Below are 19,983 nucleotides of genomic sequence, written 5' to 3' on the forward strand. Positions count from 1 at the left end.
TATTTAGAAAGAGAATTATAAGATCATTAGACAAACCGAGGACTCCGAGTTCAAAAAAAACCAAAACAAACTATCTAGCAGGACCTATCACATATTGTGATGTATCAGAATCTACTATCCCTTCTGATGATCATGTGGTGGAATTAGTGACAAAACCATGTATATTACAAGTACCTTAGTCACAATGAGAATAAATAACAATGCTACCCTTATATGACTACTCGATGGAAGAATCCTCAGCCCCATCTCCTGCTTATTTCTGCTTCCATTTCAACAAATCTAGACACTCATGATTCTCATTGGTAAAAACCATACATATCTCTCTCCCCTCTGTTGCAATCAAATTTGGCCAGTAGCCCCCTCTTCTACCTTTTTGACCATCACAACCTCCACCATGTCCACGTCCATCTCTCTCTCTCTCTCTCTCTCTCCTTAGGTGCTCCAGGATAGGTATTTGCTCAGATGCCCAACTTCACCACAGTTTTAGCACTTGCGAGTCCCCCTTGGACACCTATCTTATATGAGCTCAAGGCAGTCAAATCTGATCGCATAACTGGAAGTCCACTTGGCTTACGAGCGTAGCTTCATACGAATATTCTCCTGTATCATCACAACAATGGCCTTATCCAATGAAAGGATAGTCGCCTAAGCTAGGAGGACACATCTCTTCTGATCAAAGGATGGGTTTAGATGGGCTAGAAGCTGCATAGTCCTCATATGTGTAAATATCTCCCGTTTCTTGCACTCTGGATTGCCACAGATCGACATCAAAGATAAGTGATCATAATCTGCCCCCACCTGCTCCAGCTCTATGGGTACTCCTGAATCGATTTATCACTCTGAACCACCACCTTTATCTCACACTGAATCTGGAAAACCCTCATGTGATTGCCAGCTCCAGTATAGCTTTTTTTCCGCTTCGCCCATATTGCCTCGCATTTCGAATATCATACACGGATAAGGCAATCGACAAAACCATCAAGTTGAGTAGCCAGTTGTAAAACAAGATGTGTGTGATCCTCCATTTAATCTCCTCAACACTGTTACTTTTTGGCTTGTCCCCCGTCAGATATCCCTCTAGTCTCTTCCCTATTAGAACAGTCTTGATCCGACGTGGACAAATCAGATACGTGGCAAGACCATCAAACTTCAAATCCATAAGAGAGAGATCTAGTTTTGCCTGCATCGGAGCACGTGCTGAGATGGTGGCTCTAGTCGAGATGCTAGCTCCTTGTATGAGCCCGATCAAGACATTCAGAACTTCAGGATTTATATTCCCCAAAAGCTTCAATCTTTTATCTCTCACACTATCTCCGTCTCCTAACATCCTCAATCACAAGGCTAGATCACACAAAACACATGAATTTGATCATTTGCATCTTTACGCAGCAATCCCATCGTTGCCTTCCCAATTAGCTCTAATTGTGAATGTATCCTTCAGTTCATGTTGTAATCTTGTAGTTGTCGTTGCCTTCCCAATTAGCTCTAAACACAATTTCATTGCGAGGACAAAGCATAATGAAAAGAAAAATGTGAGCTCCCGGTCTCTGTATGCCGATCAAAACTCGTCGGATCGAGCAGTGATCCTGCACACTATGATCTTCCGCGGCCTTGGAAGTTGTGATCCTGAATGAAACAATCTTCCGCGTTACGAGTCTCTAAAAGCCGTGATCTTGCACAGTACGTCGTGATCTTCCATGTCCTGGAAACTGCAATCCTACACGCCATAATCTTTTGTGTTACTGGTCTCGATTTGTCGTGATGCCCCGACAAATGGGAGCTTCAGATCTCTATTCAACGATCCCGACCCTCACAGATGGCTAGGTTTAGCTTTGATACCAAAAAAAAGTAATAACTCTTGAAAATATATTCTATACATTCATAACAAAGGCTTCAAAAGGGTATTACAATGTTTTACAAATAAACCCATAGATTTCTTCAATATTTCCTTTTTACCAATAGGACCCTAAATAAGGTCCAATTCTCAACAATAAGTTTCTCATAGCTATTACATTTTAACATATCTGATTGTAAAAAAACAGAATTTCAACACAAAATTTTTGAAAGAAGAATAAAAACAATAGCCAACTAGAGGTATGATTGTGGCCATAGAAACAAAATATTGAGAAAGCTATCCCTAATAGAACCAATGTCCCACTCTACATGAAAGTGCATCTATGTGCAGGCATGTTTTTTGGGCGTGTCTATATGTTTTTCACGCATGTGTGTAAAAATAGTGGAACCATAAATTAATCACTAGTTACATCGACATTAACAGTATGATAGGAAAAATATGGGCATACTTCAGGGAACTGCTGTACCTGTATGTGAGACTTTCTGCAAGGCTGCTCCCAGCAACAATAAATAGTTCCAATGCCTTAATCACCTCTTTAGTTGAATACCACAGATGTGGTTCTTGAGAATTAGATTTCGTTTCCCTTAAGGAGAATCTGGTATTCTTACTTTTTGAAATTTGTAAAACCTGGCTACCCTCCTGAATCGGACTTAAGTCTGGAAATTGAACTATAAAATCTTTATTATGATCCTGCAACAGAGTCAGTAAAAAGACGAACATTAAAGACAAAAGACAAGTGAACGTGAAATAAATGTGGTGATTTGCTACTACATTAAATATCAAGAGTTTCACCACTTGATATGTGACAGCCTAATTGGAGCCTATGGAGTTATTCATCATCAGCAGCGCATCACCATCATTGTCTAACCAGTATCAAATTAGATTAGACATTAGTTTGACAAAAGTTAGTCTATTCTTTATTTGTAGTCTTTTATGTCATTTTTTTAATTCAGAACTTCACTCTAAAACTCTAGGAACTTTTTGAAACCAACCACTCAGTCAAGAGGCATTGCCTTGATCTCTAAAATGAAGGTTTATGATTTGAAAACCTGCAAAGAAAAAAATTGTTCACGTCATTCTATTCCTATGTCTAACAGTTGCATCAACAACGAATTGTTGCTTTAGCAAGCCCCCAACCAAATTCAGGAACGGTCAAATGTCATCCATCTTCCTATGTAAAATGTCGTTCCTCTCGCCTTATTTTGGCTTTTTCAATTTAGAAAAACCCAAATTTCCCAAGCCAATTAACATATTATCAAAAACATGTAATGCTTTGATCATGCATCGCAAAAGTGTAAAAATCAGAAGTCTTGCTATTAGATCATCCATCATAAATATCATCTAAAAGCCAGAGTTCTACATCTTTATCATCACCCTTTGAAATCGTGTGACACAAATAAAACAGAAGACAAGAACGGATGGTCATACCTGAATATAAATTTAATTACAATCTCTAAATTTAAGATGGTAACATACCATCAGACGTTAAACATAAATTTAATTATCATCACTAAATTCAATAATAATGAAAGAGCCACAAAATTCTAAAATTATAACCAATGGTAAAAATGTAAAATAACATATATATCTTGCTCTAGTGTTGTCTAGTCTACAACAAACATTTCCACTTCTTTCACTCATTTTTATATCCAAATTATTAAATAACAACAAAATGAGCTTTTAAAATAAATCCGTTAAAATAATTACATTTCTAAATCACAAGAGCCACAAAATTCTAAAATTATAACCAATGGTAAAAATGTAAAATAACATATATATCTTGCTCTAGTGTTGTCAAGTCTACAGTAAACATTTTCTCTTCTTTCACTCATTTTTATATCCGAATTATTAAATAACAACATAATGAGCTTTTAATATAAATCCATTAAAATAATTACATTTCCAAATCACAATACTCAAGAAATAGGAGCAACATGTATGCTAGTCAGTAATTTAAACTAAATGATGAATCGTATCTTGTATTAAACCTATAAATGTCAATAAGGTATAATGGGGTAATAATGTTATTTATCTTTTCATTTACGTTAATAACTTGATATACTCGTATTTTTCTTTCATCATACAACCATCTCAAGAGCACCATCTAAACATAACCAAACACACCCTTAGTCAATGCATACTCATCACTGTAGAATAAAGCTACTATTGCCTAAGGTTAAGAAACACCAACTCACCCCTACTTGATACAACCCCATAGGCAGAACGGAGCATAGTCATGATTCAACTATTATCTAAAGTAGCATTATAACATTTACGCGCATTGATACATGGACATCTCTAGCCATTACCATAAAGGGATGAACTACATTTATCATCATACACATACAAACATTTCTATATAATACGTTATGAAAGGATATTGTGTAATTCGTCAAATAATATTGATAATTAGTCAATATTGGTAACTATTGTGTAATTCGTCAAATATTGATAATTCGTCAAATTTTGATAATGCCTGGCAATATCAATGTTAGCATTATCAATGTCAGCATTAGCTATTGTGTAATTCGTCAAATATTGATAATGCTGATAACTATTGTGTAATTCATCAAATAATAATGTTGGTAGGCATGTTTCATTCTTAATAAAATAAACAATCATTTACAACATAAAATAAATGAGCACAGAATATACATGAAAATATTTGGAATAAAAAATAAATTCAGAAATTAAAAAAAAAAAAAAAACATTGTAATTTAGAAAAGTAAATATCCACTTTAGATTCACTTAGAAGCCTCGATCTTCATAAAATGAGCTTGATGTTTTTAATAACTTTTACTTACTCTGATACTAATTAAACTATAAACTACAAAATTCATATATAAGATTCATGAAAAATATAATTGATGGAATTCTTTAATTATCTTGGCATATCTTTAATCCACTTAATTAGTAATTAAATTATATTTTTATCAATTAAATTAATACTCGACTTAATTTGAATATAGCAATTAATTTATTAACATTATTCTCATTTATAAAAAATATGCTTTTTAATTATAATTGATGCATTCAAAACTTTTTTAAATGAGAGTTTATTTTTTATTTACATGATTTTCAACAATAAATGATATAATTAAATCATCGTTAACTCATAAGCACACTTGACGTTAAAAATAATATAATAACAATAAACTATTTTTTACGTTATTGAATGATACTTTAACATTGTATTGAATAAATTTATGAACATTGAATTAATGTAAAGAGTTTGTATTTAAGAATTTCATAAAAAAAAATTAAGATAATTCCACATTTAAATTAAATTTAAGTTCATGTATATGTTACTCTTATAATCTTCATTACACTAATTTCATAAGCTCAACCAACCATAAAATAAATTAGAATTAACTAAAATTTTAATATCTTGCATTTAATGGTTCACATATAATAATTTTTAATTGCAATATTTTCCATGAATAGAGTTATCTTTGATATTAAATTTATGAGAAAAGCTAAATATATAAAATATATTATTTTGAGTTTAACATTTACTAAAGAAAAATAAACTTTAATTTCACTAAACCAACACATCACCACACCACAAAAGCTAAAATAGCATAAATATATCTAGAATTAGAATGTTAACTTCAAATAGAAATAAATGGATATCGTTGTTGATTCAAGCTTCACTTTTTTAGGGACTATTTGAGGCAACTGCAACATAATAATAAGCTGTTGCGTAGCAACTGCAACAGAAAGCTGCTACGCAGAAGCTTCTGTAGATAAGCTGGTTGTCTTTTTGTTTTTTCAGTTTGAAAACAATTGTGTTGCAGCTGTTTCTAAAAAAATAACAATTCTATCTCTGTATAGTAATTTTGTTTATAACAGAACTATTCATACCAGTACATTCCATACTTGAGAGCAAATATTCAGTGCAAAATATTACAAAACAAATATAGACTCTTCATTAAACAGTGAGTAGCATGACTGTTAAAATTAAGAAAATGACTATTAAAATAACAATAAATAATTTGATAACATTATTTTTAAAATATAGACGACGTATGTCACAAAATAAGTCACTCTCCAGAGATACTCTCCACGCCCGATCACTCTCGGCGGTGAAATCTTCCAGCCCATCTGCTCACAAGAATCTAGTGACAAAAATGTGTCCCACAAGCATCATTGTTTTCATGAAAATAACCTAAGTAATTCACATTACGATCAACGACCATCATCATAAAAAACTCTTTTCGAGTCGAATCTTCAAACAACTTCATAGAGAACTAATATAACATGTTCTCATAAATTTCCAGAGTTCCCTCCAGAATTCGCATAAACAGCTGGACAGATGTTGCTTATGGTGGGCCAAAGTCATTGGTGCATGAAGCCACAAATTGTGATATCTGATTTTTAATGAAAGCAGCTCCCTCTTTTTTCTATCTCTCAACCCTGAGCTACTTTGATCGGCTATTGCATTCAACCTCATTGCAGTTCGTACTGAGGACTTCGTTAGAATCACCTGTTTTGTTAACTGTCCAATTTGCAGGGGTGCCACTAAACCCCACCTCACTAGGAGCATATGCATTGTTTCTTGTGGATACGACACCACCAAACATACGATCTAACCTCTCTTCCCGCTTAGGATCGATGCCACAACATTTAAATTTTTTTGCAGCTAGCACCACCTAAAAATTTAATTAACATGTTGGCGGACTTGAAAAAAAAATTTAAACAATAAATAAAAGCAGTGGATGTTTCAAAAATACTCATCATCAGTCTCTCATCCCATCACACATATGAAGCATCAGTTGTTCACCTTATTGGGTCTCAATCCAAGCCCCTGGTTCCTAGCTTCAATCCTTCAAGATTTTCCAATCATTTTCCAGCTGGTCCCACTTCTTTTTCAACTGCACCCTATCGTACTATCTACTTGTACATTCCTTAAATATTTTTATGATAATTTGTCATCCCTCCTTGTTGAAGTAGGTTGTCAGCCTATTTCCCTTCTCGACCTTATTGAGGAATAGGTCGCAAATAATCATTTTGATATCCTTATCCCACATTGCAGATGAGCCGACCTCTTTGGTCTTAACCATTGTGTATACTTTCATGAAAAAAAAACTAATCAACATAAACATTTCCCATAAAATATATTTAACACAGTTCAGAGAGGAAAAAAATGCGCAACAATAGCATTATCACTGCCACTCCACATCACATTACAACATAATCTACACATAATTGCTGCGAACACCTCCACACACAACAGTACTACAAACATCTTCACACACACAACACATCTACAACACTAATACCTCTACACACCAACTCCACACACCAATACACTGACCAACACAACACAACCACACAATCATCACCTCCAAACACATCTATCATCACCAACACATCCACAACCACACAGAAAATACCAACTACTACCTCACCCACACAAAAACATCCACCATCACCAATATATCCACAACCACACGGATACCCAATCACCTCCTCCAAACAAATCCACCTCACCCACACACAAACACCTCCAAACACCACCACCTCCTTCAAACAAATCCAACATTAACCGAAAACCAATTAACCATAAACAATTCCCAAATAAAAAAAACTATAGGATTCTCGAGCATAATAGGCATTAACCAACAGGAAGCGGAACAAAACTATAGGATTCTCGAGCATAATAGGCATTAACTAACAGGAAGGGGAACCACCGCACAGAGGAAACCACCAAATTCTCAGGCATAAAGCCTTTTGCAAAATCAAGAGTCACAGAAAAGTTAGGGTACAAATTAGCTAGCACAAAGAAGCAGCACCACACAGAGGAATCACCGCAAAGAGGAAACCATGAAAATCTGGGCAATATACGAATTTCCAAAAACAAAAACAAAAGCATAGTTAAGGTAAGGATTACCCAATAAAAAGAGGCACTAAAGCACAGAGGAACCACCACACAGATAAACAACAACACAGAGTGAACCACCACAAAATAAAATTATAACACAAATGAACCAACACACTCACAAACCACCGCATGAAGAGGAAACACGACACTCACAAAGTGGCGCAGAGTAGATAAAGGAGAGGGAGAAAAGAACTCCTCAAAAGAGGCAACCCTACCCATGAGAATCACGAGAGAGAGAAACATAGGAGATTTTAGGGCAAGAATCGCGAGAGATAAATGCAGGAGAGGAGCACACCGTTAGGGAAAAACACACAATAATGAATCACGGTGAGGAGTGGGGCAGGCACGTCAACAATATACGAAGGAACACGGGCCGCAAGGTCTAGCTTGCGGCCGCGTATCCAAACAACCCCGATTGGCATTTCCAAGCCGCGTCTCAGCCCCAAACGGGGCCTTCGTCTACCCAATCGAAAAGAATTACATCTTCTACGAAGGAACACGGGCCGCAAGGTCTAGCTTGCGGTCGCGTATCCAAACAACCCCGATTGGCATTTTCAAGCCGCGTCACAGCCCCAAACGGGGCCTTAGTCTACCCAATCGAAAAGAATTACATCTTTGCATAGTATCATAATCCAAATAAAGAAATTTAACAAAAGGATAATTTTACCTTTCAAAAGAGAAAATAAGATCAAACTTTTTCTTAAAAAAATCGACGCAAATATAACATAGGTTTCAAAATTCTTCTAACCTTCTAGGCATGGGATGTTCGAACGTAGCTTGACACCTCAGCTTCGTTTCACAAAAAATTCAAAGCAAAACAACTCGTTCAATCCCATACTCGCATCGGTGTTTGGCTTTGTGCTTCAGTAAAATCTCCTTTCCCCCGCTCGTAGCCTTGCATTTGTGAGGTTACCCCTTTGATTAATCCTTATAGTTGCTCTCGTTCTCTTTGTTTGTTGAGCATAGGGCACTGCCACATCACCGAATCTTGATCTTAGTTCACACAAAGGATCATCCCTTTTGATTATTTGCCTCCCATTAGTCTTTCTCACTTATTCCACTTTCTGCTTCGCCCGTTGGACCATGCAGGTCTCTAACAGGCTATTTGGGGCGGTAGTTTTACTGCAGTGCAGACTGCAGTTTGGGTTGTTAGGATTCTACGGTCGTGAGGGCATTTTGATAAATCTAATTGAAACACCGGTCATGAGTTCGACCACGCGACACACGTTCCTTCGATTTCATTTTACGCGGCTACCCTTTTGTGTTCCTCTGATGGCTGCCCTCTTGTTCTCCTACGGCTCTCTCGACGTGACAGTTGGCTTAATTTCTCTTCTCTCGATCCTCTTGGATCCGTCGCTCTGGTGGCCAAGCGTTGTTTTCGGTTTTCTATTGTTGGTTGCGGGTGGTTGTTTCGGTGACCCTTAAATACTTCTCCCTCTCCTTTCTTTTCTTCCACTTGACTTCGTGGTTCTGTGCACTTTGTGCATTTGTTCCCTTTCTACAGTTTGTGGTTATTGTGGTGAGCTTTCTATTCTCTATTTTCTTATCCCTTCTCTTCTTAAGCCTGGTTTGGTAGTTGTACGCATTATGTGCTCTATGTGGTAGTCCCTCTTCTACCTCTCCTCTCTGTTTTGGTAATCACTGCCTTATATATTAGGTAGCTTTATGATTATGCAAATTATAATGTGCAAAAATTCTCGGTTTGGTTATTGGTTTCCTCTCCCCTGATTTCTCTCTTTGCTCGATTTGGTGGTTTTCGGTTTGATATGCTCGGTTGATGATTTTGATGATTTATGTTGCATCGATTTGATTTATGATTTTGATATGCCCGGTCGTGATACATATCAACCGAGCATATTATGAATGATTTTGATTCTTTATGTTGCATACATAAAGATTGGTTGTGATATGATTAGTTGATTATTTTAATGCTTTATGTTGCATCCATGATGCTCGGTTCGATGCTTCATGTTTCATCCATGATGCTCAGTTTGTTGTTTTATGTTGCATCCATTCTTAAGCTTGCTTGGTTCAGTGACTTTATACTTTATGATACTCAGTTTGCATCATACAAATGCTTTATACTTCGATCATGATACGCTTGATGGTGGTGGTGTTGCATTTGAAAATTCGAAATACATATAGTGGTGTGATGTCTGTGGATGTGCAGGTGTGTAGGTGCTTGCTTGAATTTTGGTTGAGGTGCTTAGTGTTGTTGGTGCGTGTGTGTGGGTGCGTGTGTGTGTGGGTGCGTGATGTGTGGAGGTGGTGGTGGTGTGATGCGTGGACACATGTTGGCTCTTAGGGTTTTGTATGACATGGGCAGGTGTCAAGTAAATGATGTGTAGATGTGTGATGTGTGGTTATGAGGCGTGTGGATGTGTGGTATATGGATGTGGATGTGTTGGTGGATGTGTTTTTTTTTTTAGGGTGAGGTGGTGGTGGAAGGTGTGGTGGAAGGTGATGGTGGATGTGTTTATGTATGGATGTTGATGATGGTAGATGTGTTTATGTATGGATGTTGATGATTTGTGGCTTTTTTTTTGTAGCCCTCAGGGTTTATGCTAATTATTTTTTCCATTCTGTTATCACAATGGTTAAGACCAAAGAGGCTGGTTCATGAATGATGTGGGATAAGGATACAAAGAAAATATTTTGGGACCTTTGTCTCAAGGAGGTCAATCTGGGTAATAGACCAACCAGTTTCAACAAAGAAGACTGACAAAATATTATTAAAAAATTCAAGAAAAGTACAAACAAAAAGTATGATAGGATGCAGTTAAAAAAACAAGTGCAATCAGTTGAAGAAAAATTGAAAAAACTGAAAGGAATTAAAGCTAGAATCAAAGGGCTTGAGTTGAGATACAGTAAATCGAACAATTGATGCTTTTAATAAGTGGTGTGCAAAGAGATTGGCGGTGAACATTTTTTAAATGTCCCATGTTTTCGTCAAATTTTAAATTGTTTTCAAATCCAACATGTTATATGAATTTGTAGGTGGAGTCTGCAATGAAAAAAAATTAAATACAGTGGAATCGATCTCGAGCAAGAGGAGAAGTTGGATCGTTTGTTTGGAGATGTCGTGGCAAAGAGCAACAATGCATGTGCCCCAGTGAGGTGAGGTTTGGTGGCATCATCGGTAATTTGGGAGCTGAACAAACATGTTATTCCAATGAAGGCGGCCGCAGCCCGAACCTCCATGAAGTTGAGTCCATGAATCGTCAAAGCGTTCCCGGATTGAAGAAAAAGGAGAGAGCGTCTTTCCTTAGAAGTCATAACTCACAATTAATGGCTTCATGCAACAATGATCCCGACCCATCACAAGCAACTTCTGTCCAACAAGTTATGTGAATTTTGGAGGCAACTCCATAAATTTATGAGGACATGTCGTTGTATTTGAACTTCATGAAGTTGTTGGACGACCCGACCTATAGAGTTTCTCATGAAAATGGCCCTGACCATAGGGTCAATTATTTACCTTTTTTTACGACAACAAGGATTCTTGATTTTATTCAGTTATTTTTTCACTATTTGTATTTATTTTCCAGTAGGTTTATCTTATTCTGATTTAGATGTTTTTTTTCTTCTTCCATGGAACAATATTAATGTTATTTTGGATGTTTGACTTTCATTGTACACTTTGTAATTCATTACTCGAAGATTATTAAAGTTGTTTGATGCACATGTCTTACCTTAACAAAGCATTTTAACATGGATTCACAAAAAGAGAAACACAGAAAGAGAATTATGGCAGCAGTATATTTAATGTATGAGTACTAAAACTCATACATAGATCGGTCTCCTTGCATGACATGATTGTACATTGGTGATAAATGGGTTGAAGAGCTACTTGAAGAACATCCTACAGAATTTAACAACATATTTTGTATGACACAACCCATATTTATAGATCTTTTAAATGAACTACATAGGAATCATGGACTTCATGCACATGTAGAATGACAGTGTGCGAAGTTATGGTAAAAATCCCTTACATGTTATCACATAATGAATCAATGAAAGGAGCGATGAAGCGATTTCAACATTTATCAAAGACAATCAGCAGATACTTTTCAGTAGATTTGAAAGCTCTTGTTAGTTTGTCATCCAAGATTATCAATGCAGGGGATCCAACATTTGAGATGACTCCAATAAAGATTGCAAATGATCCGTGATATGTGCAACTTTTTAGGGTAAATCTTTTTACTCATTATATTCAGAAGGCGGAATGAGCAGTGTTCACACATCCTTCTTTAATTTGTTAGAATTGTATTTAACCGATCGATGGAACACACGTGGGTGCACATGTCTCCAATAATGAAAGGGTCGCATTCATTGGTCGGTGTGGATCACCAACACTAAATGTGATGGTTGTGTGTAATTATAACATGTACTTTACTTTTATTATGGTTGGTTGGGAAGATAATGCACATGAGAGTCGTATATTTGTTTTTGCCACATGAAATCGAAAGCACAAATTCTCCCACCCACCTTCAAGTTTGTTCAATTATTAATTATAATTATATATTTTTTAGTTTCAATGTTGATTATTGTATTTGCAACATAAACATCATTGGTCGACAATGGATACTCTTACAGAGGAGGAATCTGGAGCTATTTCTGAACATCAAATATCACATTCTCAACTTTGAAAGATCCAACAATGTTGTCCGAGACAGAAAAAAAATGTTTAACAAACGACACTCGTCCTTACGCGATGTAATTGAAAGAACATTTAGTGTGCAGAAGGAAAAAATGGTCATACTGCGTGATTTGCCAACATATTTATTTCCAAAGCAAGTACAGATTGTAGTAGTCGCAATAGCTCTCCACAACTATATTCAACGACATCATTCGCACAATGACATAGACTTCAACATGGTCGATGATTACTATTTACATGTCGTGCATGAAGCATTTGAATATCACATAGGACAATCTATACCACAGATAGAAGTAGAATTACATGAGGGTTGCACCCAGGATGACGAAAGTGTTGAGACAATTATTAAACTGAGAGAACAAATTACCAATGTCATTGTTGGATGTTGAATGGATTGATTTAGCGTATTATTAATTGTAATGGTCATTGAAGCGATTCACTGTTTATTGTATTTATATTTTATACAGTTCATGTTTATTTTTGTTTCTTGTGTATTTGATATTATTTGTTTGGGTTTTTTCTACGTTGTTTGCAAGTGTTTTTTTTTTCTTTTTTCATTTCTTTTATATTTTGTTTAGTGGATTTTGGAGGGTTATGACGAGACATTAGACCTTATAGGTTTTTCTGGATGGTCTGTTTTTCATCATTAATTGGTGTCACATGTGAAATCCTAATAAAGACAACCAAATTTCTCACATTTTTTTCGTTATACGGCCTTTTTTGGTGATAAACATGTGCGTGAAACACACAAACTTGGTATTAGGTGGGTTAAAGAGAACAAAAAAAAACTTTTTTTCTAAGGTTTGATGTCTCATTGCAGTGATAAAATCATTGATTGATATACTAAGTTCTCTAAGACTACACAACTATATAAAACTATAATTAATTGCTTATTTGAACAATTTTTACTTGCGTCACGTCAAATGGGATGTCTTTTAAAACATTTAGGAAAGATGATTGCACTACTACTATGAATTTCAATATTTTGTGCTAACTTCCTATCATCCAAATAACTACAGGGGAAAATTACGGAGAACTGTGACTTCTTTAGTTGGACAGACTGACTGACAAATTCCATGGTCGAGAGTGATATGGAATGAATAGTATCCCTGGAGGCGGTATAGCTCGTGACATACATCATCAATATTTTAAAAATAATATTATCATATTATTAAATGATATTTTAATAATCTTTGTCTTAATTTTAGTAATAATGATATTCATTGTTAAGCGAGGTATATATTTTTTTATTTTGTAATGTTATGCACTAGATTTTTGCTTCTAAAGTATAAAACATATTGACATGATAGTTCTGCTGCAAACAATATTACTATACAAGGGTAGAATAATTATTTATTCAGAAACAGTTGTAGCATAACTATTGTCAAACAATAAAAAAATAAATAGACAATCAGCTTATCCGCAACAATTTATTATTAACCTACAGTTGCCCTAAACAGACCCAAAGTCTCCAGCATTAAGTGGATTGGAGGCTTCTTTAGTTGAAACTTTCTACCGATATTGTCATCTCAAATAATATCATGAAGGAGGTGTATGGCGTAAGATATTTGTTTTATTTTGCAAGATTATTGTTGAGTTGACGTCCCCATAAATTATAGAAATATCTGACATTATACAAATTATGGGCAAATAAAGTTCAATTAATAATATACTAAGGTATTTTAAAAAATGTTAAGACTTGCTGGGAATAAATTTAGGGCATGCGGTTGAAAAATTGAGAACAATTTGTGATGAGTGAGAACTTGTTTTAAGCAAATTGAACCCGAAGGCCGCAATAGAGAAGGGATCTCTTCAATCTGCACATTGTGCGTCTGACTGGTGAGAATTAAGTCGAATTCATGGCGGAAGAAGAGTTGAAGAAATCGAGGTCGTCCCTGGACGCTAAATGGGACGCCTGCCTTGACCTTACCGTCCGCCGCGTCGCCTACTCGTCTCTCGCCGGAACCATGACTGGACTCCTAGGTGCTTAGTGTTGTTGGTGCGTGTGTGTGGGTGCGTGTGTGTGTGGGTGCGTGATGTGTGGAGGTGGTGGTGGTGTGATGCGTGGACACATGTTGGCTCTTAGGGTTTTGTATGACATGGGCAGGTGTCAAGTAAATGATGTGTAGATGTGTGATGTGTGGTTATGAGGCGTGTGGATGTGTGGTATATGGATGTGGATGTGTTGGTGGATGTGTTTTTTTTTTTAGGGTGAGGTGGTGGTGGAAGGTGTGGTGGAAGGTGATGGTGGATGTGTTTATGTATGGATGTTGATGATGGTAGATGTGTTTATGTATGGATGTTGATGATTTGTGGCTTTTTTTTTGTAGCCCTCAGGGTTTATGCTAATTATTTTTTCCATTCTGTTATCACAATGGTTAAGACCAAAGAGGCTGGTTCATGAATGATGTGGGATAAGGATACAAAGAAAATATTTTGGGACCTTTGTCTCAAGGAGGTCAATCTGGGTAATAGACCAACCAGTTTCAACAAAGAAGACTGACAAAATATTATTAAAAAATTCAAGAAAAGTACAAACAAAAAGTATGATAGGATGCAGTTAAAAAAACAAGTGCAATCAGTTGAAGAAAAATTGAAAAAACTGAAAGGAATTAAAGCTAGAATCAAAGGGCTTGAGTTGAGATACAGTAAATCGAACAATTGATGCTTTTAATAAGTGGTGTGCAAAGAGATTGGCGGTGAACATTTTTTAAATGTCCCATGTTTTCGTCAAAATTTAAATTGTTTTCAAATCCAACATGTTATATGAATTTGTAGGTGGAGTCTGCAACGAAAAAATTTTAAATACAGTGGAATCGATCTCAAGCAAGAGGAGAAGTTGGATCGTTTGTTTGGAGGTGTCGTGGCAAAGAGCAACAATGCATGTGCCCCAGTGAGGTGAGGTTTGGTGGCATCATCGGTAATTTGGGAGCTGAACAAACATGTTATTCCAATGAAGGCGGCCGCAGCCCGAACCTCCATGAAGTTGAGTCCATGAATCGTCAAAGCGTTCCCGGATTGAAGAAAATGGAGAGAGCGTCTTTCCTTAGAAGTCATAACTCACAATTAATGGCTTCATGCAACAATGATCCCGACCCATCACAAGCAACTTCTGTCCAACGAGTTATGTGAATTTTGGAGGCAACTCCATAAATTTATGAGGACATGTCCTTGTATTTATTCTCTATGAAGTTGATTGAAGATTCGACCCGAAGAAAGTTTTTCATGACGATGATAGTTGACCATGGAGTGGCTTACCTACGTTATTTTCATGAGAGTAGTGATGTTTGAAGGATATTTTTTATTAGATTATTGTAGATTTCATATTTGTTATTTGTGTATCTACTTCAAAAATTTTTATTTGCTTTTGCTTTTTCATACTTCTTTGGATATTTATGATGCTTTGGACATGTCACTGTACTTGAGAGTTTTTCATTCCTTATTATGTTTTATATTTACTGTTGTAATATTATTTGTTTATGTTAATTTTGTTCATAACCTTATATGATTATAGTTAATTTAATGATGCTTGTGTTAGCCACTTCGATGTCAAAATATATGGATGCAATTAGAGAAAGTCGCAGAAGGAGAGATGCAGCTGCAGTATGCTTGATATACGATTATTATAACTCATACATAGAACGCTCCCATTGCATTGCATCGTCATATGTTAGTGACAAAATGGTTAATGAGTTGCTTGCGAGCCACCTATAAAAATTTAGCAATATGTTCTGCAAGACATACGGTATCCACCCATCTGTTGAAGGAACTATACAGAAATCATGGGTTTCATTTCTCTTTTAGAACGACTTCACGAGAGGTGTTAGCAAAAACTCTCTACATATTATCGCAGAATGAATTAATGCGAGCTATAAGCGATTTCAGCACTCTTGCAAAACAATTTGCAGATACTTTTCAGTAGGGTTAAATGTGTGTCACTTTTTCTACACAAGTCATAAAACCAACAAACCTACTTTAACGTAATTTTTCATATTTATTACATTCAATTTTTATATGAATATCTTCATTATGCAACCCTTCGTTATATTTTTAGAATTGTATTGGAACATCGACGAAACATGTGTTGATGCACATGTTCCAAATAATGAGAAAATCACATTCATTGAACATTATGGGTCCCTGGTGCAGAATGAAATGGTGGTATACAACTTCAACATGTGTCACTTTTGTCATGACCGGTTGGGAGGACAGTGCACATGTCAGTCAAATTTTCAAATCTGCAACACAAAATAACAAATACAACTTCCTAGATCTACTCAATGGTTCTCTTAAAATTGTGCTACTCTCCTAAATCTTTTTTTCTTTCAACACTAATTATTCAATTCACATTAGATAAATAATATTTGATCGAAGCTGAGTATCCGTTGTAGTGAGAGTATCTCAAGCTCTATCTTGATACGAGATACCACATACCTGATTTTTAACGAGCGAGCAATGTCATGCGGGGCAGTAAAGAAATGTTCAACAAAAAATATTCCTCCTTATGTAGTGTCATTGAAAAAACTTTTGGTGTTTGGAAGAAAAAATATATTATACTTCATGATATGTTATCTTACCCGTTTCTCAAACAAGTGCAGATTGTGATTGTCATGATGACTCCACAATTATATTCGATGACATCCTTCCCGCAACGACTTTCGTAGGACGGACAAAGATCATGCACATGTCTTCGCCGAGGCATATAAATATCGTCTTGAACAATCTTTGTCACAGACCGAAAATAATATCCCAAGCTCGGCACTCAAGATGAGGAAAGTGCAAATAAGATGACAAATCTGAGGGAAAGAATTGCAGATGCGGTAGTTGGAGAGTGCTTGGAGGAAATGTTAGTTTTTTATTTCTGTTAATTATAATGATTGTTGAAGACATTCACTGTTTATTGTATTAGTATTTTATACAATTCATGTTTATTTCTATTTCTTATGTATTTGATATTTACTTTTTTTGCTTTTTAAATAAAGTATAGCAAGCCTAAATGCATCTCCAAAAGCAAAGTCCGGAAGAAAACGTCATCCAGGAAATCCGAGGAAAAGCGAAAAACTCGAGAAAAATCAACAAAAAAGACCTAAGTAAAAGAAAATCCTCGAAACTCTTGGAGAAATACCGAAAGAAAAAAAAAAGAGTAACACGAGTGTCTCGTCTCAAAACTTCGATAAAGAAAAAGAAAATTTCAAGTGAGAGGAACCGCAAGCACTCGTATGAGACTAGGCTCAGCTATATTTATTCTCAAGGGACCACGAAGGCTACTCGGTCACCCGAATGTATAGAACCCGTCACTCTTAGGTTTATATATTGAGTTCTCTAAGACCTCATAGCCGCATAAACTTTAATTAATTACTTCTATTATTAATTTTTGCTTGTGATATGTCTAAGAGTATGTTTTTTAAGCCTTCATGAAAGACGAGTTTGAGAATTTCTAGTGCCTTAAGAGACTCACTTTATGTCAACCACATAGCTACGAGAGATAGTTTTACAGGTGTCTATGGGTCAGATAAGCTGGAAGATTCCAACGCTGAGAGTGATCGAGCATGAAGTATCCCTGGAGGACGGCTTAACATACGTCGTCTGCATTTTAAAATAATATTAACATATTATTAAATAATAAAAAATTCCAAATTTTAATCAAATGAAATAATATAAATTTTAAAAAAGTTAAATAAATGAAAAATTTACCTTAACTCAGGTTTTCCACGCCTTCTATAGATATTCCTTTCTCTATTATTAATCTTTACACAAAAGCTTAATTTTGAAAGTTAATTTAAAACAATAGTGAGCTATAAAAGTCGATGAGTACAACTTCTAAACTATAATAACATAACAAAAATGAAATAATATGCATGTTGGTCATATGTACTATAAATCAATACAAAAACATTACACATTTTACATTTTCAGATATAATCATTGACGATAATTCAAAATATCCAATAAGTTTAACTATGTTAATAACATATCTATATCATTTTATTTTTATACAGTCATCAAAAGAACATCGTCTAAAACTTGTACCGAAAGATACATTAATGTTAATAATCTATTTCATTTATGCGCACAATTATCTTAGCATTCGCCAGCTAAAAACTTAAATGGGCAAACTCCATCATAATCAACATGTAAATCCCGGATTCTATATAACTTATATTATATCATTCATATGCACAACTGTCAATTATATATATTTATATCCGCAAATTAATATATAAAATAATTATAGCTAATTATTCATGACAATGTGACCAATAAAAAAATAGCATAATAAATAAAAAAAACTATGCAAGTGAATTAAAAGGTATCAGTAACTACTAATGCAACTAGTTAAGATAAAACCAAAAAGCTACATTGGGTCAAAAGTTAAGAAATTTCCTTGTGTATTCTATCAACTGACTCTAGTAGAAAACCTGTAATCATGTATGTAAGAAATTCTTGTCACTTTATTTTAATTAATCTACTTATTTACAAGTAATTCGCCATTATTTGGGCTTTGTAAATCATCATTTCGTTTTTAGATCTTTTAATCTCTCTTAAAATAATGTTATTATTTACATATTATTACTCTAAAAATAAATAATTTGTAATAAATTTATTATTATCATTATTCTTATCAATATAAAAAATTTTATCAATTAAATTTAAAATTTAAAATTTTATCATTTTCTATATAATAAAAAGGTTAACCTTTAATAAATTAATCCTCATTATTAGGTATCATTTTTAGTTTTCCAAATTAATACAAAACCTATTTTATATATTAATATTATATTTTTATATCACAATATTCTTTATTTCATCCAAATAGATTGAATTTAATAAAATTTTCTTATAAAACTTATTTAGTACTTTTTTCCAATATATTTAGAAAAAAAAATAAACATAAAAAGAATAACCTTAACCTCACGATTCTTGGTCGAAACCAAGTGTACCCTCATCTTGTTCCTTGCTCAAGTGCTTGAGATGGAATTTCAATAGCCTACGCTCACTGCTCGTCACAGCTCCCGTGCTTTGACGCCTTCACCTCGATCTCCCGCACACTAGTTCTGCCTTAGCTCCTTGTCGGTTCCCTCAATCGAATCCACACAGTTATCGAACTCGACTGCTAGGTGTCGCATCAACTTCCCCTTCACATGCATCAACTTGTCGATGTCCAACAATGTAATAAGTGCAATAAAAAAGGATGAATTTTAATTAATAGGTCGACTCAAATGTAACTGTTGAGTCATTTCCGTCATTAAGAGACAAACAACTCATTTCAAAAGAAGCTAGTGCAAAAGAATAGACAGGAGAGCATGGATCATCGCCAGAGCGAGGGTGACTTAGGATTGTTTTGAACCAAACCGAAGGAAAAAAGAGATATTGAGCTCGTCGGGTGGTGAGAGCGCCGCGTGTGAGAGGTAAAGAACAAGACAACACAAACCCTAGCGAAAGCCTTGCAGGCAGGTGACCTAAAAAGGAGAATTGTACCTCGTGTGTGCAACCCTTGCCAAGTCGAATTGTAGGAGGAGCTAATGTGCAGTCCTTGGTAGAAGTGCATTACCAATCCCTAGTTTATGGAAAAAAGAAGAG

The 19,983-nt window shown here is 35.2% G+C and overlaps 1 protein-coding gene across 1 annotated transcript in view; it reads right to left on the bottom strand.

Annotated features, from left to right (window-relative positions):
• The window catches only part of LOC110023203 (alpha-N-acetylglucosaminidase), a 133,033-nt gene that overhangs the window by 16,679 nt on the left and 96,371 nt on the right, over window positions 1-19,983 (bottom strand). The window contains exon 16 of the mRNA XM_020722501.1: window positions 2,322-2,545. Coding sequence (XP_020578160.1) covers window positions 2,322-2,545 — 224 coding nt within the window. The remainder of the gene's footprint in view (window positions 1-2,321; window positions 2,546-19,983) is intronic.

This window comes from Phalaenopsis equestris, unplaced genomic scaffold (assembly GCF_001263595.1).
Source record: "Phalaenopsis equestris unplaced genomic scaffold, ASM126359v1 Scaffold000223, whole genome shotgun sequence".
NCBI classification, from domain to species: domain Eukaryota; kingdom Viridiplantae; phylum Streptophyta; class Magnoliopsida; order Asparagales; family Orchidaceae; genus Phalaenopsis; species Phalaenopsis equestris.